At 39.3% G+C, this 27,663-nt stretch overlaps 1 protein-coding gene across 1 annotated transcript in view; it reads left to right on the forward strand.

Moving 5' to 3' along the window:
* The window catches only part of COL25A1 (collagen type XXV alpha 1 chain), a 485,880-nt gene that overhangs the window by 342,139 nt on the left and 116,078 nt on the right, over window positions 1–27,663 (forward strand). The window contains exons 8-10 of the mRNA XM_045166311.1: window positions 23,535–23,606; window positions 24,348–24,455; window positions 25,931–25,966. Coding sequence (XP_045022246.1) covers window positions 23,535–23,606; window positions 24,348–24,455; window positions 25,931–25,966 — 216 coding nt within the window. The remainder of the gene's footprint in view (window positions 1–23,534; window positions 23,607–24,347; window positions 24,456–25,930; window positions 25,967–27,663) is intronic.

Raw genomic sequence — 27,663 nt, forward strand, 5'->3', positions numbered from 1 at the left:
GTACTCAGCATGTAAGTTAAATAAGCAGGGTGACAATATACAGCCTTGACCTACTCCTTTCCTAATTTGGAACCAGTCTGTTCCATGTCCAGTTCTAACTGTTGCTTCTTGGCCTGCAGAGAGGTTTCTCAGGAGGCAGGGAAGGTGGTCTGGTATTCCCATCTCTTTAAGAATTTTCTACAGTTTGTTGTGATCCACACAAAGACCTTAGCATAGTTAATGAAGCAGAAGTAGATGTTTTTCTGGAATTCTCTTCCTTTTTATATGATCCAACAGATGTTGGCAATTTGATCTCTGGTTCCTCTGCCTTTTCTGAATCCAGCTCAAACATCTGGAAGTTCTCAATTCACGTACTGTTGAAGCCTGGCTTGGAGAATTTTGAGCATTACTTTGTTAGTGTGAGAGATGAGTGCAGTTGTGCGGTAGTGTGAATATTCTTTGGAATTGCCTTTCTTTGGGATTGGAATGAAAACAGACCTTTTCCAGTCCTGTGGCCACTGCTGTGTTTTCCAAATTTGCTGGCATATTGAGTGCAGCACTTTCACAGCATCATCTTTTAGGATTTGAAATAGCTCAGCTAAAATTTCATCACTTCCACTAGCATTCTTGGTAGTGATGCTTCCCAAGGCCTACTTGAGTTTGGACTCCAGGATGTCTGGCTCTAGGTGAGTGATCACACCATCATGGTTATCTGGGTCATTATGATCTTTTTTGTATAGTTCTGTGTATTCTTGCCACCTCTTAATATCTTTTGCTTCTGTTAGGTCCATACTGTTTCTGTCCTTTGTTGTGCCCACCTTCGAGTGAAATGTTCCCTTGGTATCGCTAATTTTTTTGAAGAGATCCGCTAGTCTTTCCCATTCTATTGTTTTCCTCTATTTCTAGCATTGATCACTTAGGAAGGTTTTCTTGTGTCTCTTTGCTATTCTTTGGAACTCTGCATTCAGATGGGTATATCTTTCCTTTTCTCCTTTGCCTTTCATTTTTCTTCTTTTTCTCAGCTATTTGTAAGGCCTCCTCAGACAACCATTTTGCCATTTTGCATTTCTTTTTCTTGGGGCTGGTTTTGATCACCATCTTCTGTACGTTACTAACCTCTGTCCTTAGTTCTTCAGGCTGTTTCTTAGCTACCTTATTTCTTTATATTTCTTAATGGTTGAAGACATCAGAATTTTCTAGAATAGACTCTAACACTTGCATTTAACATAAGTTATGGAAGCACCTTGTAATTTTTCAGTCTTGGCTCTTCCTTACTTTTAATTTATTTTTATTCTGAAGAACTGTTCTTTGAGAAGGTAAACATTGGAAAAATTGTAAATCATTAGTATAGTTTTATCAGATGTTTTGAAAATCGGAAGCTATTTTGTCTTAATCAGCATGACTGATGATTAGCATGACATATGATACATCATGGGCTTCCCTGGTGGCTCAGATGGTAAAGAATCTGCCTGCAATGCAGGAGACCCGGGCTCGATCCCTGGGTTAGGAAGATCCCCTGGAGAAGGAAATTGCTACCCACTCCTGTATTCTTGCCAGGGAAATCCCACAGACAGAGGAGACTGGCAAGCTACAGTCCATGGGATCAGAAAGAGTTGGACACAACTTAGTGACTAAGCACAGCATGATACAGCATATGGCAAAAAGCCCCCAGCTACAATTAACCATTTTTATTAATTATTTACATTTATTTGATATTATGTCTTGTTTAAAAAATTGATAGTCTATATGACAATTGCAATAATTTTGATAATGAAAACAATAATAAGAAATATTTTACCTTTATGTTGTTATTTTTTATCCACCAAGTAGATAACTACTATATTTAAATTAAAAACTTCATCCCTTACATATACCACTTTTATTTCTTGGTATAGATAAACATAAATTACTTCTACTTTGACAAAGCAAAGTTTCTAAAGAATTTTCAGTGTTGGGAAATTCTAGAGTACAACTTTATAAAGGCATTTTTGTTGCCTTTTTTGCTCAGTACAAAGTTACTTTTCAGCCTTACACCTTTTGTTTTGCAGTCATTCATAATTAGTCAATAATATTGTAAAAGGAAATGAACTTTGAGGAATAACAGGAAGAAGGGAATATTTGGACATTTTGGATCTGTTCAGAAAATTAATGTAGAGATTTACCACTTTATCTTTCATTTTACACTTTGAGGCAGAAAAGTCAAACAAAATCGACATAGAAAAAGCTTTCTATGTCACCAGTACAATGTTGAACATTAATGGTGTAACTCTATCCTACTCTTTTGGTATTACTTCCACTTGGGATCCCTATAGTTTTAATAAAATGTGTCAGAGAAGAATGCAGAGTTTGAGTCATGGTATCTACCTAGAATTTTATAAAGTAACTTTTATAGTAACTCAAAAATTTCAGAATGTGTCAAATGAAATGGCATGTGCCAATAGGGTTGTAGTTTGAGAAGTTGTCACAGCTTATATGAGATTTCTTTTTAGGGTGGAGAGTAACATCTTTGGTTGTAGTGGTGGAGAGGAGTGCAATCTCTTTATTTTTCCTTATTTTTGAAATGTGCTATACTATTTTGTACCATCTTCCCTCTATGTTTTGTTTTGCATCAATAATTCTCATGAGACAGATTAGAGGCTACAAACTATGTACTAGATTCCAATAGTAGATACACTGTATTTGGCTTACCCAGATTACTTGTTAATATTTTAATGTTGGGCAGTTTCACACAAAATCTTATTTTAAGACTCCTCTTGGAAAATTAGAGAATCTGACACCACTGGGTACATATTCTTTTATAATATCAGTTGGCCGAAGCTGGATGGAATCTCTCTGCTTTAGATAGGGCATGTATTCTGCCCACTTCAGTTATTTACATGTATGCATAGCCCGTGTTGGCACTGGAGTTTGTAATACTCAAATTAGAGATGAAGGTGATTTTGCTTCTGATATTATAAGGACGTGCATGTGTGCTAAGTCGCTTCAGTCGTGTCCAACTCTGGGACCCGATGGACTGCAGCCCGCCTGGCTCCTCTATCCATGAGGATTCGCCAGGCAGAATACAGAGTGGGTTGCCTTACCCTCCTCTAGGGGATCTTCCTGACCCAGGGATCGAACCTGCAAGAGACGTAAGAGACTGTTTCAATCCCATCAAAACAGACACAGGTAACAATACATCCAATGACAAATCATTTGTCTTCTAGGAATAAGAATACATTATTGCCTTTGATTTAATTTACATGTAATTTGTTTTTAAATTACATAGAATTCTTCTTACAGTGGTAATTGTCAACCTATGGTATTAAAAAAATTTTTAATTAATATACCAAGTCTGTTCAAAGGTCTAAATTAGGAATAGTTCAAGGTGATAGTATTATACCAAGGTGGAAATATAATTTATGCTATCTTTCAAAATTTTGTTGAAATATAAATTGCAAATAACAGAATTTTTATTAAGCTACCCCTTTATATATAGAATAGTAATTAAGTGACATGCAATAATATCAAAAGATATACTTTAGTCCTTTAATTATATATGTTTAAAATTAGAAACAGTACGACAGCCCCTAATTACAGAATTTCCTCTAGGTTTTTCTTAGCAGTATATAGTGTGTTGGCTTATTACTTAAGATAATAGTATATTGTAGCTAAAGTTCACAGATATTTAAAATCATAATAAAAGTTTAGTTCCATATGTTTTTATTGGACCCAAATAATTTCCTTTATATTAGTCAGTATACTTCTAGAGACATCCATACTTTAAGGCACTGTATATTTCTTCTGGGTTTTTGTTGTTCTGGCTGTTTAGTTATATTAATGGAAACATCTCCCCTTATAAACATTTCTGAATAAATTGCCTTTATGGAGCATCAATAAAAAAATAAGTTAATAAATTGTATGGTATTGCTCTTTGTACCTATACTGACAAATCCTAAGGAACAGAACTAATTTGAGTCATTATTATTTGACCCTCTTTTCTCTATATTCTCCTTGATGTAAAAATAAATTGAAACCGGATTTCTCTGAGTGTAACAAATACAGAATCTGAGGGTGTGGTTAAAATGATTTTAAAAAGATGGCATGAAGAGGATCCTATAAAGTAGATCATATTTCCCTTTATAAAAAAGAGTTGCATGCATTTGAAACATTTTTTCTTATAGTATGTTTAACTTCTGGATAGTATAGAAACTAAAAACTGACTTTTTATTAGAATTATAAAATATTTTGGCAATGTCAGAAAGGATTTCCAGGTAAATCTTGATTGTCCTATTCTAAAAGGGAGGTGAGAGGGCAGATAATATGAGTAAGAGAAATTCGCTTGCTGCTGTATTAAATTTTCTCTTATAACTGCAAAATAAACTCATTTCACAGCCAGTCAACTGACTAAAAATTCACATAGGGTATCCTAAGCTCATGATTCCTGAGTTTTGTTCCAACAACTTTAGTGGCAAGGAGCTCGCTCTCTTGAGAAGCAGATTATTCTAATTCTGCTGCTGCTGCTGCTGCTAAGTCACTTCAGTCGTGTCCAACTCCTAGACAGTTCTAAATATTACAATGTAACTTAATCATTCATTCATTCAATAAATATTTATTGTTCCTTCTTTTGGATTAACGTTGGCTGTTCACTGCTTCCTATCGTTTAGTTTTCGTCCTGCCTTTTAAACTAATTCCTCTTCCACATGACAACCCATCAGGGATTTTATAGAAACACTGAGTGAAGTTCAGGGTTGCAATGACCCCTAAAGCCCTGTTGGTTCAGATGTGCTTCTCTCAACAAGAAGAGCATCAGCCTGACTACTCCCTGTGACGTGCCCCAGGCAGTTCTGAGCCTATTCAAAACAGCTCTCATTTCCTAGATCACCTTCTTCTGCTCCAACATCCCGGCTCCTTCATCCATTCCTCATGTGACACCTTTGTATCTTTCTCTCCTGGCTGTTCTCTATATGTGCTTCTGTCTGCCCTTAAAGGGTAATACTCCAAAATTAAACACATTAATTCAGATGTAGCCTGGCCTAAGCTGGGTAGAACCGACTTGCTTATATCTCTGTTTGTATTAATATGCCTGAAATTAGATTAGCTTTAAAACACATTGGCAATCATATCGTGTATTGATGAATACATACATTTATTATCAACTTAAATTCTAAAGTCTGGTGTTTTTTTTTTCCACTGCTGCTGCTGCTAAGTCACTTCAGTCGTGTCCGACTCTGTGTGACCCCATAGATGGCAGCCCACCAGGCACCCCCGTCCCTGGGATTCTCCAGGCAAGAACACTAGAGTGGGTTGCCATTTCCTTCTCCAATGCATCAAAGTGAAAAGTGAAAGTGAAGTCACTCAGTTGTATCCGACTCTTAGCGACCCCATAGACTGCAGCCTACCAGGCTCCTCCATCCATGGGATTTTCCAGGCAAGAGTACTGGAGTGGGGTGCCATTGCCTTCTCCCCGCTACTAGCCCTTAATTCCTTCACTGTGTATCAATATGGCTTGTTTATTGGACCCAAACAATTCTTTACTTTTATCCCCACATTGTAAATATATTCCATCCTGCTGAGATCCTCTCTTAAAGTCTGACTCTGCCATCCAGCAAATATTACATCTCTCTGTGGCTCCATTTTCTGGAGATTTGAGATATTCCCTTCTCCAGGGAATCTTCCCAGCCTAGGGATTGAACCCCAGGTCTCCTGCATTGCAGGCAGATTCTTTACCATCTGAGCCACCAGGGAAGACCCGAAAAATGAAAGTGTTAGTCTCTCAGTCGTGTTCAACTCTTTGTGACCCCACAGACTGTAGCCCAACAGGCTTCTCTGTCCATGGAATTCTCCAGGCAAGAATACTGAAGCCATTCTCTTTTCCAGGGATCTTCCCAACCCAGAGATAGAACCTGCATCTCTTGCATCTCCTGCATTGCAGGCAGATTCGTTACCATCTGAGCCACCAGGGAAGCCTATAGAAACAGATACACAGAGAGAGAAATTATTCCTAGATCTAAATTTTAAGAAGACTAACCTAATCCATGATATAACTATTGAATGGAGTTAAGACTGAAAACAAGAATTGTGGGATGAGTTAAGCTTTGTTACCAAGGTAAAGTGTTCAACTAGTTATAAATCCACTTGATGATTTGCTTTCAGTTCATATTTCTCAATTAATATATGAGAATAATATAACATACCTCTTTCTGTAATCCGGTTATACATGTACATCCATCTAATAACCTTTTTATAAAAAGGCAAAAAAGATCATATTTTTAAACTGAACTTCTTTTCCAGATTTTTACCAACAATCCTTATAATAATCTATTTTAGTCTTAAGTCAATGAAATTCTACCAGTCTATCTATATTTTGCAGGATTTACCATCTTTCTTGTTTTCTCTTGTTACTTCTCTTACTTTCTATACTTTCTGAAAAATAATCTGAATGGTTTGGTAATTTTTTTGGCAAATGCTCAGTATTTTAAAAGTCATTTTGTCATTTAGGTTCCCAAAGTTTTCATTGATAGTTTCTTCACTAGCATTTTATACTACCAGTATTTATTATTTTTAATCCAAATATCTGTATTTTTTCTGTTTGACAGAGAATTAGAAACTAAATAGGAAAGTGATGCTGTTGATTTCATTATTAACAATTTACTCTCAGTTGACCGAAGGCCCAGAAAAAAGCCTGTTCTTATATTCTTCTTCTGGTTCCAGTTCTAATGGCAAATGCTCTCCTTACCCTTATTATTTTCCCCCAGATCCTGTGGGGCCTTAGTGCTCCTGACCTTCACTGCCACTCTTCTCTATTAATCTGTAGTTTGACTTCACTTCCTTTTTTTCCCCCTCCCTTCCATCTAATAAGACAGTCATTACAAAGGAAATCCAACAAAGATTGGGAGAGTGGAAGGGAAGTGAAAAAAGTGTTAGTCATTCAGTCATGTCCAACTCTTTGTGACTCCATAGACTGTAACCCACCAGGATTCTCTGTCCATGGAATTCTCCAGGCAAGCATACTAGAGTGGGTAGCCATTCCCTTCTGCTAAAGATCTCCCCAACCCAGAGATGGAACCCAGGTCTTCTTCATTGCAGGCAGATTCTTCACCATCTGCGCCATCAGGGAAGCCCAGAAGAGAAATGAAGAGCCTAATAATTCACAAATTGGTTGATGATCCCTTGTACAGAAGTTGACTCTAGCAATGCCTTTGAAAATTATTTTTTTCTTATTCATATTTGTTTCATGCCATTTTCCCAATATTGAATAATTTTCCCAAACATTTCACAAGTCAAGAAGCATGGACAGTTGTACAAATGGGTAAATGTTTATGAAGCTTCATCTCATCTGTTGGTAATGTTATGAAGCTTCATCCCAGAGCTGGAAAATGGTAAATTATTCTTTTTTACTTTGTGACCGTAATTGTTAATATTCCACATCACTCAAGGAGAAAAGCTGATAGTGCCTTATGTGTAAATAAGTAATTCAGTTTCAATAATGATATGACAGGCATATATCTGTAATTTTTTAGCCACGTATGGTAATCATAAAAGTTGCAGCTGATGAGGTGGTAGCGCTGGTTACTTATCTGAGTATACCAGATGCCATTTGGTTTTTGAAATGTAAACTTTGTTCTTTATGGGTACTGGAATTGGAAATGCATTGAGTTAAAAATAAGCCCTATGAAATATGTTTTTAAATTGGAAACTGAGCTATTAACTCTTATCTTTAAAGACAACGGAGAAATATTTGTCCTTCGTTTTACTTATGTATAATTCCCTCATTTCATACACAGGATACAGTTATTCACCATTCATTCTTTTTTATTGTTATTTACCAGTAAATAAGGCAAGGAGTGAAAGTGTTAGTGGCTCAGTTGTGTCTGACCCTTTGCGAACTGTGGACTGTATAGCCCACCAAGCTCCTCTGTCCAGGGAATTCTCCAGGCAAGAATACTGGAGTGGGTTGCCATTTCCTTCTCCAGCGGATCCTCCTGACCCAGGGACCAAACCTGGGTCTTCTACATTGCAGTCGGGTTCTTTACCATCTAAGCCACCAGGGAAGCCCACAAATAAGGCAAACATTTCACTTAATGTTTACTAAATTAAAAGACAATATTACACTTTGAATTAATTCCTATAATCATAGGGAGAAAAAAAAAAAAAAAACTTGCTCCTGTTACATGTGGCAAATTCCTTTGATACATGGCAGATTAAGTACTTCTAAATAAAGAGAAAATTGACCCCATCAGAAATTGCAGCTACAGCTTATTTTGAGCTCTCATTTTCAGTACCTTTCAAAGACAAGTTAATCTTTATTTTAAACATTTTTGACTGACTTATTATCATCTAAACATTTGAAACTTGAAGGTATAAAAGGAAATTTGAGGTTAAAAAAGACTTTGAGTATTAGTGTATTTATTTCGAGTCAGTTACAGCTGCACATAAATATGACTTTTAAAAGTGGATATAATAAGCATCATAGTATGTTATAACTAAGTATTTAAAATGTATAGCACTTCATGAAATAACATCATCACGAGTATAGCCAGGAAATGAAAACTAAAAAGTAGAAAGTTCATATTATGATTTCTATAGCCATATCATTATAAAGTTTAGACTTAATTTCACAGAAGTCAGGGACTTCCATTCTGAGATTCCCAAAGAAACCATAACTCTCACATAGATTACAGTGGCCTCTTTCACGAGGAGCTTAAATCATGGAACTCCTCCCAACTGGATCCGTCACTATAGGGTACAGGACTTGGTTTCCAGAAAGGAATTATTCCTTGTTTTCTTCTGTCTCCTGGAAGTCCTGGATAACAGTCATATTCTGAAGGTTTTATAATTTAAGAACCAGTGGTCTGGATTGCAGCATGTAGTTGATACAGTGAGAACCTGTAGCCCTTTCTTCACGTGACAAATGTTATAAATAAAGTTCCTGCAAGAGATTAACCAAATCACTTCCTTTCTGAAGCAAAGCCCTCACACACTTGCCTTGTTTCTAAGTCAACATTCAGAAGCATAGATCAGAGACCTTTAGCTGGTTCCCTGTGGCCCAAATCACCCTTCAAATGTATTTTTGTTTGGACTATAAAGTGTTTTATTTTTTTTTTAATTTAAATTTATTTATTTTAATTAGAGGCTAATTACTTTACAATATTGTATTGGTTTTGCCATACATCAACATGAATCCGCCACTGGTGTACACGTGTTCCCCATCCTGAACCACCTCCCCACCTCCCTCCCCATACCATCCCTCTGGGTCATCCCAGTGCACCAGCCCAAGCTTCCTGTGTTTTAAAGTAAATTTGAATTGATTATTGTTGTTTCTCAATCGCTAAGTTGTGTCTGACTCTTTGTGACCCCATGGGCTGCAGCATGCCAAGCTCCTCTGCCCTCCACTATCTCCCAGAGTTCACTCAAATTCATCTCCATTGAGTCAGTGATGGCATACAACCATCTCATCCTCTGTTGCCCCCTTCTCCTCCTGCCCTCAATCTTTTCTACTGAGTTGACTCTTTGCATCAGGTGGCCAAAGTATTGGAGCTTCAGCTTCAGCATTAGTCCTTCCAAGGAATATTCAGGGTTGATTTCCTTTAGAATTGATGGTTTGATCTCTTTCCAGTCCAAGGGACTCTCAAGAGTCTTCTCCAACACCTCAGTTCAAAAGCATCAATTCTTCAGCACTCGGCCTTCTCTATGGTCCAACTCTCACATCCATATTTGACTACTGGAAAAACCATAGCTTTGATTATACAGACCTTTGTCAGCCAAGTGGTATCTCTGCTTTTCGATATGCTGTCTAGTTTTGTCATAGCTTTTTTTCCAAGGAGCAATCATCTATTAATTTGGGGGCTGCAATCACCATCTGCAGTAATTTTGGAGCCCAAGAAAATGATGTCTATCACTGTTTCCATTGTTTTTCCATCTATTTGCCATGAAGTGATGAGACCAAATGCTATGATCTTCATTTTTTGAATGTTGAGTTTTAGGCCAGCTTTTTCACTCTCCTCTTTCACTCTCATCAAGAGGCTCTTTAGTTCCTCTTTGCTTTCTGCCATTAGACTAGTATCGTCTGCATATCTGAGGTTGTTGATATTTCTCCTAGCAACCTTGATTCCAGCTTGTGATTCATCCAGCCCAGCATTTCCCATGATGGACTCTGGATATGTTAAAATAAGCAGGGTGACAATATACAGCCTTGACATATTCCTTTCACAATTTTGAACCAGTCTGCTGTCCCATGCTCAGCTCTAACTGTTGCTTCTTGACCTGCACACAGATTGCTCAGGAGGCAGGTAAAGTGGTCTGGTATTCTCATGTCCTTAAGAATTTTCCACAGCTTATTGTGATCCACACAGTCAAAGGCTTTTGCATAGTCAGTGAAGCAGAAGTATGTGTTTTTCTGGAATTTCTTTGATTTTTCTATGATTCAATGGATGTTAGCAATTTGATCTCTGGTTCCTATGCTTTTTCTAAATCCAGCTTGTACATCTGGAAGTTCTTGGTTCACATACTGTTGAAGCCTAGCTTGAAGGATTTTGAGCATTACCTTGCTAGTGTGTGAGATGAGCACAGTTGTACGGTAGTATGAACTTTCTTTGGCATGGCCTTTGAATTGGTAGCAAATGTTTAAAATATGAAGCATTCATCACACACACACAAAACAAAAACACACAAACAACACCTGAGATTTCTTGCTTCTCCTGAAGCATGTAAAGATATAGCAGCACTATGTAGACCTTCCCCTGAGGCAAAATCATTCGAGTCCTCCTCATTTCCTTTTAGTCCCAGCTTGACTCCTATTCAGCCAAGTCTCCCCACTTCCTCTTTCCTTAAACCTGCTCACTTATTTATGTTATCTGCCTGGTACTTATAGCCATTTGCATTTACCCCATGTGCAACAAATAGCATCAAATATAAATATTGTTTCTCCCATTGTAGCCATTGGATATAAGTTAAATAAGCAGGGTGACAGTATACAGCCTTGACATATTCCTTTCTCAATTCCTTGATTAATATTCTGTGCAGGGCATTCAAATGTCCTAAGTTGCATCCAGTACTTGAGGTCCATATGGACACTTGCAAATTTAAAGGATGTTTCAAGACACAGACTATTTTAGTTTTGAGTAGTTGAACAGACTGGGAACACACTAAAATTTAGGATGTGGACTAAAGGGGGATATTAGAGAACGGGACTAGTTAAATATTAGAGGAATGTACCTAGAGTGGTATTACTCCAAGTAACAGTTCTACCTGGTGAACTCTTCCAAGTACTCCATGGTCTTTTGTTGCTAAGGTCAGTTTTGAAGAGTTCCATTATCCCAAGGGGCTATCAGGTGTTGGTTGTGGGCTCAAATTTACTTATGCAGGAGGGTGAACTTCAGAGCTGGATTGGGAAATATGAGGATGACTGTCCACTCTTTATAACTGAGCCCCATGGGATGCTCGCCAGCTCTTTTATAGGTGGGCTTCCAGCCATCTGCCCCGTCTGCAGAAAGAAGAAAAGATGCTGCCATCCAGGAAGCACGCCCAAGGAATTTTAGAGTCAAGCCAATCTAATATCATACAAAGGAAGTTTAGCAAACACCCACTAAGCCAGACACTAAATAGAGTCTCTAGGGAATAACAGGACACTTCTTTATGCTTTTCTCCCAGAATGAAAAATGCAAAAAAATTGAGTTTTTCTTACAGGACAAATGCTGATTTTCCTTTCAGTGTACCATCAGTAAATGAACCCCCTATTTGCCTGGCACTGCTCTTTCCTAATCCTACTGTGCCTCCTCTCCCAAATATAGACTATTTCCTTCCAGAAAGTGGATAGGATATATTCAATATGAGGTAAGCTCTTGACTGGCAACCTCAAGTGAAAAGCATGCTTGGTTTTATAGAAGTATAGGAAGTGAAGTGAAGTCGCTCAGTTGTGTCCAACTCTTTGCAACCCCATGGACTGTAGCCTACTGGGCTCCTCTGACCATGGGATTTTCCAGGCAAGAATACTGGAGTGGGTTGCCATTTCCTTCTCCAGAGAATCTTCCTGACCCAGGGATCGACCTGGGTCTCTTGCATTGTAGGCAGATGCTTTACCATCTGAGCCACAAGGGAAGCCCTGTAGAAGTATCAGTCAGTTCAGTCGCTCAGTCATGTCCAACTCCTTGTGACCCCATGAACTGCAGCACGCCAGGCCTCCCTGTTCATCGTGCAGCATATTATTGTATTGTACGTTATCGTGATACTGTACTATCTTTGAGGGAAGATTCTTGGAGAATTAAAAGATTATTAGTCTTTTATTAAATAATTCATAATTTGTATTTCAAATGCAAATTTTATGCAAATCAGATGGGTTGAATTAAAGCTTACTTTAGCATGATTTCCTTTTTTAAAGGGGGGAGGTTGTTAAGCAAATTATTATGTACTGCTTTGTAATCTGATTAATGCTCTAAACAAAATCTCTGGATTTTTTTTTAATTTCCTAAAAGATCAAAATTTTTTTCTGGTCTGTTTTTGCATTTACTTGCAAAACATGTATGCTAACCTTGTGGTTATTTATTCATTAAAGCAATTTGTTAAAAGACACTAGGTAACAAATGATCAGGCTAGTCCTGATTAATATATAACATTGCAATCATAAAGGGAAATTTATTTCTAATTACTGTAAACTTATATTAATTATAATATGTAATTCAGATTACCATGTATTTAAACAGGACATTTGCCAATCTAGCCTATATTAACAAGTTGTACCGTTCAAAACTAAATGCATTGCCTTAACTTCACAACTTACTACTCTTTCTACAATCTTTAATTCTGTTCAAAGGATCTTTGTCATCAACTTGGGAACAAGCTTACAGTCCCTTCTTGAAACCCACAGAGTCAAACGTGTTTCAGAATTTAGAGTTTTTAGGCACTAGAAAGTTATTATTTTCCATCCACCACATATTGTCTGACACTGTTAGCGAGGCCTGCGGCACCATGCAATCAAGCCATCAGTTTCTGCAGTGGAGCACATGCATGTTCATGCTAAGATGGATTATTAGTGACCATAAATAGCCTCACATCTGCTCAAAAAAGTTTTTGTCACCAAATGAGTTTGCTGCAAAGTTATAAAGATCTTTAGTTAAACTTAAGAGATGTTTTGTTTTCAGGGACCTTGGATTTTGGAATTGTAGAGAAAGGATCGTGAACTGCATCTTAATTCTTAATCTTTTTTTGGTAATTTGGCCAGGGTTTGCTTCCTAGGTGGTGCTAGTGGTAAAGAACTCACCTGCCAATGCAGGAGACATAAGAGACATGGGTACGATCCCCAGGTCAGGAAGATCCCCTGGAGAAGGAAATGGCAACCCACTCCAGTATTCTTGCCTGGAGAATCCCATTGACAAAGTCTGGAAGGCTATAGTCCATGGGGTCACAGAGTCAGACATGACTGAAGTGACTTAGCATGTCCTCCTCAAATGCATGTATGGCATGGCATCTTCATTGTATAAACACCTTCATGGTTTACCACCGTGTCTGCCTTTAATGCTTCTTTGAAGACCTCCCGCTTCTATACTATATCAGCTTTTTTAGGTTTTTTCCTAAAAACTGTATGCTTCACCCCATCTAAACTCAACTTACCAGCAATTTCCAAGTATACCTTCTACCTTTTTGCTCACTATACTTCAGACTGGAATGCCTTCTTCCAGAGGCCCCAAGTCCACACCCCACCCCTCCTCGAATATATTTTCTGTTTCATTCTTCTTTGCCCATCTCAAATCCCAACTTTACAGAAGCACCACTCCATCCCCAAGTCAGAATGTGCTTAGAGAGCATACTGCTTGCTCCTGTAATCAGCATTATTGTTGTTGTTCAATCACTCAGTCATGTCAAGTCTGACTCTTTGCGGCCCCATGGGCCACGGCATGCCAGGCTTCCCTGTCCTTCACTATTTCCCAGAGCTCAAACTCACGTCCATTTTGTTAGTGATGGCATCCAACCATCTCATCCTGTGTTACCCCCTTCTCCTCCTGCCCTCAATCTTTCCCAGCATCAGGATCTTTTCCAGTGAGTCGGCTCTTTGCATCAGGTAGCCAAAGCAATCAGCAGTAATTCAGTATATTTTCTATTTGAATTGATAGTCTTGTGATAACCTCTCCTCCCCACTAGATTTAAACCCCTACGGCTTCTGTCACTATATTTTGCATATTGTTTGTTAGCTGAAGGAATGGACGTTTCAGTTAATCTCTTTCAGCTCATCAATCTGACTTCCCACAGCAATCCCACACCCCATGGTCACTGCTATTGCCCTTATCCTAACCTTCTCCAAGTGCAGAACAAGGTCTAGGTCTCAAGGAAATACCTAGAACATTACCTAATCTTTGTAATCCAAGTGTAGATTCAGCATTTCTTTGGAAAAGAAAAATATGCTTTCTCTTTGGCTCTAATATTCATCTTGATGATACTGTCTGGAAGGAGAGTGTCAGGGCCCTTGGAGAGCCACCACAGGGAACTTGGTTCTCCGGGTCTTACCTTAAACATCACTTCCCTCAGAAGTCCTCCCTGACCATCTCACCTCGGTTTCGGTCCCCTTTCTGTGGATTCTTGTGGCCTTTGTTTTGCCAACAGTCATCATATTCGCTTCGGGGGTGTGATTCTCAATCCAAACTCTCAATGAGTAAGAACTATGATTCAATTTTCTATAGCAACTTGATTTTTGAATCTAAACCTCCGTTTGCCTGTGCCAACAAAACAATCAAGATCAGTCTTCTTGGGATTTCTACACTTTTGTTTCTCCTTTTGGACCAGTTCACAGTTCTAGGGTCTTCTAGCAGCAAAAAGCCTAGGGATGGGAATGGAGAGACACCTGGTCTTCCACCATCGGCCCACAGTCTGCTGCTGAGAAGGCAGCGTGACCCAGCTGAACTGCATGGCCTTTGGAGACCATGTGCCACTGCTGCGTCACCAGGGCATCACGGGGGACTCTGCTGTTTCTGTGCCACACTTCAGACACAGAAATCTTTTTCAGGGCTTCCCATAGGCCTGTGCATCTAGGCATGTCACATAGCCATTTCTTCTTTGCAGTATTACTGCCTTGCTGGAAGTGCTGTAGGGAAGCCAAACCTGGGCCCCCTTTACTCTTGGGGGCCACACATCTCCTTCTCTCTTCCAGTTTGGGGAGTATCTTCCTGGATATTTTTGGTTTCTAGCAATGTTGGCAAACAGGTTTTGTTTTCCACTGTCTCCTCGTACCTCTCCTGATGTAGTAGCAGATGGCCAACCAAAAGCTTTATTGAGAGATTAAAAGAAATGGAGGAATATAAGAGAAAAAGAGCGTAAATATGTATGTGAAAAGAGATCCCAACCACATTTATAATTGCCTGTTTAACGTCTACCTTTCTTCATTATACCCTAAGCTCCATGAAGCCTGGGACAAGGCTTTCTAATCTCAATATCCAAATATTGCCTTTTTATAGTAAGGATAAATTCTTATAGCAGTATAAATTCTTCTTGAATAAATGAATGAATAGATGGCAATGAAATTCAGAGACTGTGAAGAATTTATGGAAAGTATGGTGGCTTAGACGGTAGATTCTGGGGCAGATGGCAAGTGTGTGAATCTTGGCTCTGCTACTTATTGCTAGTTGGGCCAAACACATAGCCTCTCTGTACCTCCAATTCCTCATCATTCAGATGGTTGTTCTGAGGATTAAAAAGCTAACATTGAAATTCCCTGCTGGTCCATTGGTTAAGACTCTTTGCTTCCATTGCAGGGAGCACAAGTTAGACTGGGGAACTAAGATCCCAAATTGATAAAGCTCTAGTATCATATGAGTATTGACCACTATCATTACCATCATTATCATTATTTATTGTCTCATTATTATTAAGAAACCCCAGTACAGGATTGAGCCAATGACTTCGTTGTTGTTCAGTCGCTAAGGCGTATCCGACTGTTTGTATACCAGACTCTCCTGTCCTTCAGTATCTCCTGGAGTTTGCTCAAATTCATGTTCATTGAGGTGGTGATGCTATGATCCAATGATAGCAAAATATTTATTTAAAAATCGACATAATTTTAATTTTGCACTATTTCCCATACTGTGAGGCTATTTTGTTTTCTTCCCTGTGTCCCACATCTATGCACCTCTGATTTCCTCAGGCTCAGGCAGTGATTCTTCAGGAATGCTACCTGTTTTCATGGGGGTCTCGTCTTTTGTTGATATTTCTTAGTTGTATGTCCTTAGTAAACACAACACCTCCTGAAACCCCTTCTCAGATCGTATGTACCAAGGAAATCCTGTCTCACTATGTATAGTTCAGGTAGTTTTTCTTATCCTTTACATCCTCCCGTGTTGAAATTTATCCACCATCTTTCTGCTTAGTTACAAGATCCTTTGCAGTTTGTCTTTGCCTACTTGGCATTTCAGTAGCTATAATATTTAATGACATGACTTTGTCAATGTAGAGATTGCACTATTCTCTTCTAAATAATTTGTAAACTCACACTTATTTTTTACATATGAAGAGATAATTCCTGGAGTAACTAAGGTTAACATTTATGGTAGAACACAATAGCTGACTGTGTGGATCACAATAGGCTGTGGAAAATTCTGAAGGAGATGGAAATACCAGACCACCTGAACTGCCTCCTGAGAAACCTATATGCAGGTCAGGAAGCAACAGTCAGAACTGGATATGGAACAACAGACTGGTTCCAAATAGGAAAAGGAGTACGTCAAGGCTGTATATCATCACCCTGCTTATTTAACTTCTATGCAGAGTACATCATGAGAAACACTGGGCTGGAAGAAGCACAAGCTGGAATCAAGATTGCAGGGAGAAATATCAATAACCTCAGATATGCAGATGACACCACCCTTATGACAGAAAGTGAAGAGGAACTAAAAAGCCTCTTGATAGAAGTGAAGGAGGAGAGTGAAAAAGTTGGCTTAAAGCTCAACATTCAGAAAACGAAGATCATGGCATCTGGTCCCATCACTTCATGGGAAATAGATGGGGAAACAGTGTCAGACTTTATATTTTTGAGCTCCCAAATCACTGCAGATGGTGATTGCAGCCATGAAAGTAAAAGACACTCACTTCTTGGAAGGAAAGTTATGACCAACCTAGATAGCATATTGAAAAGCAGAGACATTACTTTGCCAATGAAGGTCCGTCTAGTCAAGGCTATGGTTTTTCCTGTGGTCATGTATGGATGGGAGAGTTGGACTGTGAAGAAAGCTAAGCACTGAAGAATTGATGCTTTTGAAGTGTGCTGTTGGAAAAGCCTCCTGAGAGTCCCTTGGACTGCAAGGAGATCCAACCAGGCCATTCTGAAGGAGATCAGCCCTGGGTGTTCTTTGGAAGGAATGATGCTAAAGCTGAAACTCCAGTACTTTGGCCACCTCATGCGAAGAGTTGACTCACTGGAAAAGTCTCTGATGGTGGGAGGGATTGGGGGCAGGAGGAGAAGGGGACGACAGAGGATGAGATGGCTGGATGGCATCACCGACTCAATGGACGTGAGTCTGAGTGAACTCCAGGAGTTGGTGATGGACAGGGAGGCCTGGCGTGCTGCGATTCATGGGGTCGCAAAGAGTCGGACACGACTGAGCAACTGAACTGAACTGAACTGAACAATAGCATAGAACTTAGAGTACCCATAAAAAACAAATATTAATATTCTGAGCCAAATATTTTATTTAACTATGCAAAGCTAGTTCTTTCCATAATTATCATAAGACGGTCTTTTTCAGCCAGCTATAAATACTGATTTTCACAGGCTCTGATGCTCATTTTATTTGGTTGTTCAAAGAATTCTTTTAGCTCTCTAGCTTCATACAGCTGATTTTTCTATTCAGACAGATTATACCATCTACTACAATATGGAATGATTTACCAGCAAATCTCTTTCTTTTAATTTTTCCCTTATTTAGCCTTCTAAGAGTTCCTGCTGTTAAACTAAAGTAATTCTTTTACCTAAATATTTTTGCATTCTATTATAATATTTCCCCATCTGGTCTCTCTTAGCTAGAAATCATTTTATCAACTTATGGGAATATTTGTCTTTATTTATGCTGCTCACATACCCACTATAATGGTTATGCTGCAATGCATGATATGCTTTGGGTAAACAATTATGATACTATTTACATTATGGAGATACTCAGAATTTCTCATTTTTCAGCATAACATTTATCATTTGTTCCTTAAAATTTGCTATGAGGCCCCCTTGACCACCTTTATAATTAACATAATTGTTAATATTTTCCTCCAGACATCTACAACCTCACAGACACTCCCTTGCGCTTATTAGTGAGCATTTATTGTTAGTAATATTGGCCATTGTTAGCCTGCTCTTACTATGGGTCATTTATTTAATGATGCAGTAAACACTGGAGTCAAGTATATGTGTATGCCATTTTGAGTCATCTGCCTGTTTAGAATTTTTGTTAGAAGAGTTCCTATTCTTCCTGTTTCTACAACCACTTTTTATTAATTCTATTTGTAGTTGCCTCTTCCTCTGTTCATCCCTTAAATTGAAGTCTTTCCAAGGGTTCCTCCCTCCCTAGGTCTATTCTCTCTACCGCCTCTCTAAGCGACTTCACATAGCCCTGTGACTTGAGATTCCTACCTCTCTCCTGAATGTTTTATATGCATATCCAACTGCTGCCGCTTGGCTGTCCATAAACACCTCAAACTCAGCCATCTAACTGAATCCATCATTCGAAACCAACTACCTGCTTCCTTCTAGTATTCCCTTTACCATCCTCCTGTTGCTCAAGGTAGCGACATAGGACTCTGCTCCTGTATCTTCTGCATGTTCTCAGCGAAGCTACAAGTCTTGTGAGTCTTACCTCCTTAATTCACATGAAACTATGAATTTGTCCTCCTCTAGTTCTAGAACATAGTCCCTCAACTAGACCACTGTACATTCTTAGTAACTCAGTCGTGTCCGACTCTTTGCGACCCTGTGGACTGTAGCCTGCCAGGCTCCTCTGTCCATAGGATTCTCCAGGGAAGAATTCTGGAGTGGGTTGCCATTCTCTTCTCTAGAGGATCTTCCAACCCAGAGATCAAATCCAGGTTTCCTGCATTGCAGGTGGATTCTTTACCATCTGAGCCACCAGGGACACCTGTAACATTTTCCTAAATGATCATCCTGTCTTTGATTTTATTATGGCTCTGCCAACCCCTGAGCCCTCATTCACCAGACTGGGGAGTCTTCCATGACTCTGCCAACTGAGTGTTAGGTACACATCTTATTTCCTTTGCAGTCTCTCCATTTCTCCATTATAATGGTTATCACTTCCTATCTTTACCCACTTATTTTTCCCTATTTCCCCACTACACATTAAACCTAGTGAGCCTGGGGTCTTACTCGCCATGCAATCCCCAGGGCCTAGTCCAGTGAAGACTACACAGAAGACACTCAGTAAATGCTTCTTAAATATTGCTGTATGTTAGTCAGTTTTTCAGCTTTCTGATATTTAAACTATAAAACCAGTAGAGAGAAATTATAAACATGTAAATTTCATGATGACAAAGTCTGAATCAGAATTCCTAGATTAAATTTCTGGCTCTATCATTGCCTTATTGCATACTTTTGACAAAACACAAAATTTTCTCAGTATAATGTAATCACATAACACTCATCCTTACTGAGTACACAATAAAAATGACAATAGCATCTTGTATTTAATGGCTTCCAAGTAGTTAGCAGCATTTCTTATGAATTATGTATTTGCCCTCCATCCCTCTGGGGCAGGCCAGCACCTTTCCTTCTAGAAGGCAATGAAGGGGGAGAGAGTTCCTCCTGTAATGGAATCTGAACGCTAGTCCTGGTTGGTGACCTTCTTCACAGAATGTGGGGAAGATTCATGAAGTTGTCTAAGTCTTTATGCCCAGGAAAATGGGTTATAAAAAGTAATTTTATACTCTTGTGTATCCAGTTTCTTAAACACTCAAAATCTTTGGGGGTGAAAATGAGTACAAATTATTTCAGGATTTCAGCTGATTCCTGGGCTCTTTCTCCGTGTTTTTCTGGAGACAGATTTTTTCTTTCCACACCCACTCAAACCATCTGTGTACCAGGCAAATTTTCTGAGATGTAAAACCAAGTGAAATATGTCCATTCCATTTATTTAGAAAGGCCTGTAAGTAATGATACTGTGGAAGAACGGCATGTGTAATGCTAAAGTGCCCTCTCTGTGAACAGCTAAGGCGGCCTAGCAGTTGTGGTCACACGAAGCCTGGGTGTGCAGACAGGCACTCGGCACCAGTGCTTTCAGACTCGCCCTCCAAGGACCTCCTGCAGGAAGCAGGGTCAGCCCAGGGTGCGTGTGTGACCTGGGGGTCTCCCCTGTGAGATCAGGCTCTTTACCACTGTCCAGTGGTAACATTGTTTTAAAGTTTTGTGCCAGGGTTACATTCTACCCCATATTATGTCAACATTTGCTTTATTTCAAAATGTTTCAAATTACTTACCATTGGGAATTCCCTGGCAATCCAGTGGTTGGGACTCCACAGTTCCACTGCAGGAGGCATGGGTTCAATCCCTGGTCAGGGAACTAAGATCCTGCAAGCGCCACAACCAAAAAAAAAAAAAATTACCATTCATTAAAATTGAGTCTTAAGGAAGAGGCACCACGTTTATTACTGTCTTTAAGCTCTTCACAGGACACTCTCATCGTGATCTTGGTTAAGCATTATCCCAGTTTGAAACGCGCAGAGTCCTAGGATATTGTAGCCCAGGCCGTGAGTTTTTTGTTAGAATTCATGAGAATTGTCTACCTGTCTCTTTTCTACTTCACTGCATGTAAGCTCCTGAAGTCCTTTTGGCTAGCTTGCTAATGAAATCTTTTAAATGTTGTTCTAAGCACCTAATTGGCAGCATGTCCACAGTTAAGATGATTGAGGAATATAAAATCAGCTTCCTCAAACAGAGATTTTCTGTTTGAGAAAAAGGGTCTGTCTGAGATGGGAATCACCTATCCACTTCTCTCTTTAGATCTTACTGGCAACTGGAAACCAAACTAAGTTCTAAAACTTAATGCTTTGTTGGTAAGCATTTAGAAAATATAATCAAACAGCAAGCTGGTCATGCTCAGATATGAGTAAAAAAAGTGACTTATTTATACATGCAAATTTCAAAACATTTGTAAGATCTACCATGTGTGCTGTTAAAAAGGTTTTTTAATTTTAAATTATTTTTGTTAGATAATCCCGTTTCAAGTGACACTATGATTTATCGCCACTAATCAAGATTCCGATCCCTCATAGACTTCTTGTTTGTATCTGTTTTTGTTCTTTGTTACATAAATATGAGGTTTATATATAAAATTCTGACTGTGTAATATAGGGCTAATGAGTCACAGATGGAAAGATGCTGGCACGTAACCATCTAATAACATTTTAAACTCATATTCCATAGTAAAACAAAAGCAAATTGTACACATCTGTTTTCCAACTCGTAGCATTGCTGAATTTGTGGAGAGTCTATGTTTAAAGAACTTTTCTTGAGGAGAACAAAAAGAGGCTATGGGTCACCCTGAAACTACCCAGCCACCCAATAACCTTATTGGAAAGGATTTGGCAAAAGCGATGCGATGTCCTTGACTTTGCCTCCTCAGAAGCCCCAACTCTTAAAGGAGGAGAACCAAAGGCATTAGGGCTGAAGAGCTGTCTCAGACTACAAACATAATTTTACTGGCTCTCTTAAGAGAAAAAGATTCCTAATAAGGGGAAATAGGGGAGAAAATATACCCAAACTAATAAAATTTAAAAACTAGAAAATGTCTGGCTTTTCCCCAAAAATATCCTTAAAATAGATTTGGGTGGGAAGTGGGGAGAGTGAGGCATAAACCTAGGAAGGAATCTTGCAGACGCTCAAGGCCAAATATTGTCGTGGTTGTTGTTTGCTTTTTGTATGGTAAACGCATTCTGTGTGGGAAAAAAATTGGAATACAAGCCTCTGGTATCCCGTGTCATTGAAAAAGAAATCGAACACAGGCAAAATTTCTCTCTCAGACCTACCCAATTGATAAAGCCTGTGAAGACAAATTAGTACAAGCTAGTAAAGTTCAGGCCGTTCAAAGCATCCCTCCCTTGCTCTCCTCTGTTACGGAATTCAAAACCACTTTTCTGCTTCAGGGGGGTGTGTGAACTGTCAAGCTGTCTTGGAAAAGTTACGTGACAGAAGCGATTACTGCAGAGTGTGACCATAAATCCCCCCAACACGAAATCCGCATGTTATAAGAGACAGATTTCCATCCACCACCTCTGCAGGCATTCCTGAGACAGGAAAGACCTGAGAGTCATCATAAGATCGGAGAGAGAAATTTTGATATGTGGGTGGTAAGACTATATTTTGTGAGGCATACTGCAGTTATTTGGAGGAATACGTCTGATCTGACTGCAAAATTCTGTTCACTGTTGTCCAGAAAAAGATTTAATACATGTATATCCTGAGTTGTAAACAGAATTCCAGTAGAAGGAAATTACAGTGTTGTGTTTGTAACAGAGTCTGTAGTTACCTCCATTCTGTACTAACATTTTATATGTAAGAGTCCAGAAATCTTGAGTACATACGTGGAATCCCAGTGGACCTGGGTTCTCTAGTTGACCATTCCCTTGAAGGAATGCTTGGCCTGGGGACCTCCTGTGTCTGATTTTGTTTAGGGTGTGTCAAACAAGGCAAGACTTAGAGCCGGGATGGGGTGGCTTTAGGTGCATGCTTGTTTTGTTTGTCCACGGGTGGAATGTCTGTGTGACGTTTTGTGTCGTGTTGTTTTGCTGCTGTGCCCTGTCCATAGGGTCTGCCAGGCTTCCCCACAGTTGCTGCTCTGCACAGTAATCAGATCCTCACCGTCAAGGTTTGTGGTTGGCACCCATGGCTGCTCAGTCAGAGCCCGCAATCAGCATAAGAGTGAGCAAGAACAGCTCAACTGGCTTGCCGAGTCCAGTCACTCCCTTTCATCCCGCACAGCAGGTCATCGGGCATCCAGGACCTCACCTCCATCAGTGAGATCACATGTATATTAAAAAGGAGACTCTTGAGCCCAAAAGAGGGGAGGATATTGAAGTCAAAGAAAGGCAGGCAAGCTCTCATAGGCTGTGCCATGCCTTGGTAGTCTGATTGGCATGCATCACCATGCTCTGTGAAAGCTTTCAGTACATCAGATAATCCTAAATACTCTGGACTTCGGGCATCAATAACGTGACAGTCGCGTTCACGCCACATTATGCTGGTTGATGAATCTGACAGAATTTGAACTGGCACTTTGTCTCTGGACTTTCTGCTTGGAGTACAGGTGACTCGTTATCTGCTTCGCTATATACAATGTTTAAAAAGACCCAACACCCACAGCAAACAGAAAAAGATTCATTTCTAACCAAAAATCTGGTTTCACCACCCCATTTCAGGGTTATGGTTCTTTCAAGAAGAGCCAGAGGGTCCAATGTCAGACACAAGTACCAGTTCTGTTTTTCTGGATGGTTATTATAAGTCTAATGCGTGTATCTTTATTTCTTTCTTGGGGTCTTCTGATGCCTATTCTTCAACTCTCTCACCTCTGAACTCCAACCTTTGACCTCACCTGACTGATCAGATGGTGTTTCCTAAAATCAATCATGGGTTTCTCTCTGCTGATCAGCAGCTCATTAAACGCCGCCTGATTAAGGTAGTGCTTATTCTTGCTCAAGTTGGATTTCTCCTTTACATTCAATTTTTACTCTGTATACTGTTGCTTAACTATTTATCTTTCATGAGTGGGGTGTGGGGTGGTGGGTATTTATTTTAAAATATACTACAGTGAAATTATGTTTCATGAGCTGCATTTGTTTTAAATGTATATGAAAATACCCAAAGCAAAAGGTATAGAAAGTCTATCTAATTTTTTCTTAAATGAAGAAAAAGGAAAACAGCTTAAAAATTATATCCAGCGATAGATCCAGTTTCTAAGCTCTCTAGCTTTAGAAATGTATAAATTATTTCTCAGCATGACTAGAGCCTTGTGTGTCGAATTTTATAAGTTATGAAAAAGTAGATATTTGTCCAATTATAAATGCAGCCATTTTATTAAGTAAGGTGAATATAACCGATGCAGCATTGTCATGGATAAAGTTATGCAGAAGTTTTCCGCCAGCTCTGATATAATGATAACGTGCACACTACTTCCAAGAGCTGAGAGTGCTGGTTCCTGAGCTTTGATTTCAACAGTGTCTACTCAGCTCACCCAGCATGAATATTTATTTGCTTCCTGCTGGCAGGCAAATTGCCTACAGGCTTTACGTTTCTGGTTGTTCAGGTTCTTTTTATAGTATAAACGTAGATTAGATAATACAAATTTAAAGTGTTGAAAAGAAGACCTGGGTCTTTATCTCTCACAGTTATTGTTGGTCTGTCCCCTTCTCTACTGCAGGGTGACCAAGGTCAGGCTGGGCCGCCAGGCCCTCCAGGCCCACCGGGCCCAAGAGGGCCGCCTGGGGACACAGGGAAGGATGGCCCTCGCGGAATGCCAGGCATGCCCGTGAGTTGCTCATTTGGATCCGTTGTTCTCACTGGTTTTGTTTCCTTTGAAGTGCTGAGAATTGGGATGGAGTTGGGGACGAGGGGCTGGTGGAGGTCAGGTGAGTGGAGTCAGTTGAGGGAACTGGGATGATAGGAAAGTCACCGGTCAGAGAGGCCACTGCCAACAGGATTCTGCTCCACACTCAACCCACTGGGCACCCATGCAAACCACAGGAGAGGCCCGGAAACAGCGACTGACCTGGTGTTCAGGTAAGTCTCAAGAAGCCTGAGGGTAGAGATGCCTGATCACATGCGTCCTGACTGCCATGGAGGACCTCAAAACCTTTGGTTTAAATGGAAGACTGGCTTGAAAAACTAGACGGGAGATTGGTAACATCCCAAAGGACCAAAACAGAGACAATAAAGTCGTATGCAATTTACAGAAAGTAAAAGAGATAAATCATTCTAATGTTTAATCCCTTGCAAGTAATTGCTAATAAAACAGTGAAATTAATGGTTAAAACAACAGCATTTATGATTTGAATATCCTTTGTCCTTTGTATGTGAAGCTTATGAATAGAAATGACTTAGCCATCTCAATACTTTAATCTAAGTACTAATTTACTAAGTACTTACTTAGATTGGTGAAGTGTCAATAATAGAGTGACACAAGACATCAGATAAATGATTTAGTTTTGTAGAGGCAAGTCAGCGATTTAAAGAAATACATGGAAAAGGTAAAAAATTTGTACACTTACAACTTTTGGACCAGAAGTTTAGGTTTATTGCTGAATTAAACTATTTATTTAATATATTGCTTTAACTTATTTTCATTAGTGTTTTCACAGTACAAAGGTAATAATAAAATATTAATCCACAAATAGAAAAAATTGAAAATAAAGGTAACCAAAAAAGAAAAAAATCTGCCATAGTCATTAATGTTTGGCCTATTTAATTTTTATATTCACATATGTGAATATAGGGTACCTTAAACCTTTTCTGAGACAACCCCCTCTCCAAAAGCTGTGGTAAATTTGTCTTATGAATGAAGATGACTTTCAGCATAATTTTCTGGTTGTTAGGACTGCTTTCACTGGACCATCAGAGGTAGAGGTTTCATCTTAAAACTGTCTTCTAAGGTCTCACTTTTTCTCAGGATGAAACCCCAAAAGATAGAGAAAGCCATAGCTGCTTTACAATATAATCACTCCTACTAGTTTTATTTAGAAAACCTTCTTGGCATAGTTATTAAATTTCTACAGTAAGTAACATAGAGTCATCATATTAAATCTTAAAATGTTTATAAAATGCATTTGAAGAAAGAACTTCAGTACTCTTTAAATTTCATTATGTTTGCATTCCTCTCTTTAGCCTTAGAAGTATGTATTTACATTCTCAATCCCCAGTGGATATTGTGAAAAAGACAAAAAAAAAGATTGACATTGGTTTGTACTGTTTATGGCATTAATAAAATTATCATTATTCTTTTTTAAGGGTGAACCAGGGAAACCAGGAGAACAAGGCTTGATGGCAAGTATCTGAATTTATCTTTTCCTATGCTGAAAAGAATGGAAAGACAAGTTACTCAAAGCTGTGGTCAATACTGTGTGTAACAAATGTATCAATTGTGTAACCTATAACAAAAAAAGAGTAAGAATTAGTAAAAGCACAAAAACTGATAGTGATAACGGAATCACTTTGCTGTACCCGTGAAGCTAACACAACATTGTAAGATAACTGTACTTCAATTTTTTTCAAATGGTAAATGTGTGTGTGTGTGTATGTGCGTGTGCTCGCTTAGTTACGTCCAACTCTTTGCAACCCCATGGACTGTAACCCACAAGGCTCCTCTGTCCATGGGATTTCTCAGGCAGGAATACTGGAGTGGGATGCCATTTCCTCCTCCAGGAGATCTTCCCGACCCAGGAATTGAACTTGCATCTCCTGTGTCTCCTGCATTACACGTGGAATCTTTCCCCCACTGAGTCACTGGGGAGGCCCTGGACTCCTTTAAAATAAACAAGCAAAAAAAGTGATAGACTCTGTTCATCACATGGTAAGGATAGCATGAAAACACATCTGCAGAACTGATACAGGAAGAAAAGAAAGAGGGAGATTCCAGGTGAAGCAAGTGACAAAGAACGCTGAGGAAGACTTCTATAAGAGAGATGAAAATCAGGGATACGCCTGTTAAACAGAAATGAGACATCAAAAGAACCAGGTGTGACTTCCCATGAATTAGTAGAGCAAACCTTGGACAGAGATTCAAGGGGGTTTTCTTTTGTTGAAGGGAGAGAGCAGTTGTGCCTTTTTGACCCCCAAAATTGATAATAAAACAGTAAAGTTAATGGTTAAAACATCAGCAGTTATGGTGTGAATATCATTTGTGCTTCCACCCAGAAACAGTTGTGCCTTCCTGATTTCTGACATTAAAAAAGATCATTAAATGATTCCTCTTGGACTTGCCCATAGACATGTGGGTCCCAGCTCCTCAGGTTTGTTTATCCTTTGCCAGAGATAAAGAATTTGGGGCAGCTTGCTGAGCCCCAAAGAGTAGAATTCCTTCAACCTGCCTCTTCCTGTCTCTGCCTGCCTGTCTCTCTCTGGAGTCGCCTCTCTGCCCTGCTTTGTGACATAAGCAATATTGGGGAACACAGGTTGTGGTCTAATAACCCAAATTCCAGAGGATGCTGATGTCTCACACTCGCCCTGGATACAGTGACGACAATCAACTTGATCACGTCCATTCCACGCGATGTGTGACATGCAGCCTGCAGATGTTCAGGATATAAAATGTACTAAAAAAAAAAAAGTTAGCTGGGTCGTAGTGAATGCACAGAAACACACTAGTTGGCCAGTAATTAAAACAAATGTGTGCATAGGCTAAAGGTCAAAGGCTTCTCCCTACACAGGATGCCTTTAGCAGCCCTCCTGGGAAGACACTCAGCAAGCTGTGGTCCTAGCTGTCATGGAGCTGTCTTCAGAACGTCACTGATGAAGTGGAGGCATCCTGGGACCACACCTGACCCACTGCCTGGAAATTCTCTGTTCCTGACCTATAGGATCAAGATAGATATTTGATATGGATGATCAGGCAGGACGGATTCTTTTTTAAAAACAAGTAAAATGAAAGAAAAGCAACAACAGTGAAAGAGCGTATGTGAAAATTAAACAAAACATCTGTCATCTGTGGTAACTTTTCATACAAGTGCAGCATTAGCTCTCAG

Source organism: Bubalus bubalis, chromosome 7 (assembly GCF_019923935.1).
Source record: "Bubalus bubalis isolate 160015118507 breed Murrah chromosome 7, NDDB_SH_1, whole genome shotgun sequence".
NCBI lineage: Eukaryota > Metazoa > Chordata > Mammalia > Artiodactyla > Bovidae > Bubalus > Bubalus bubalis.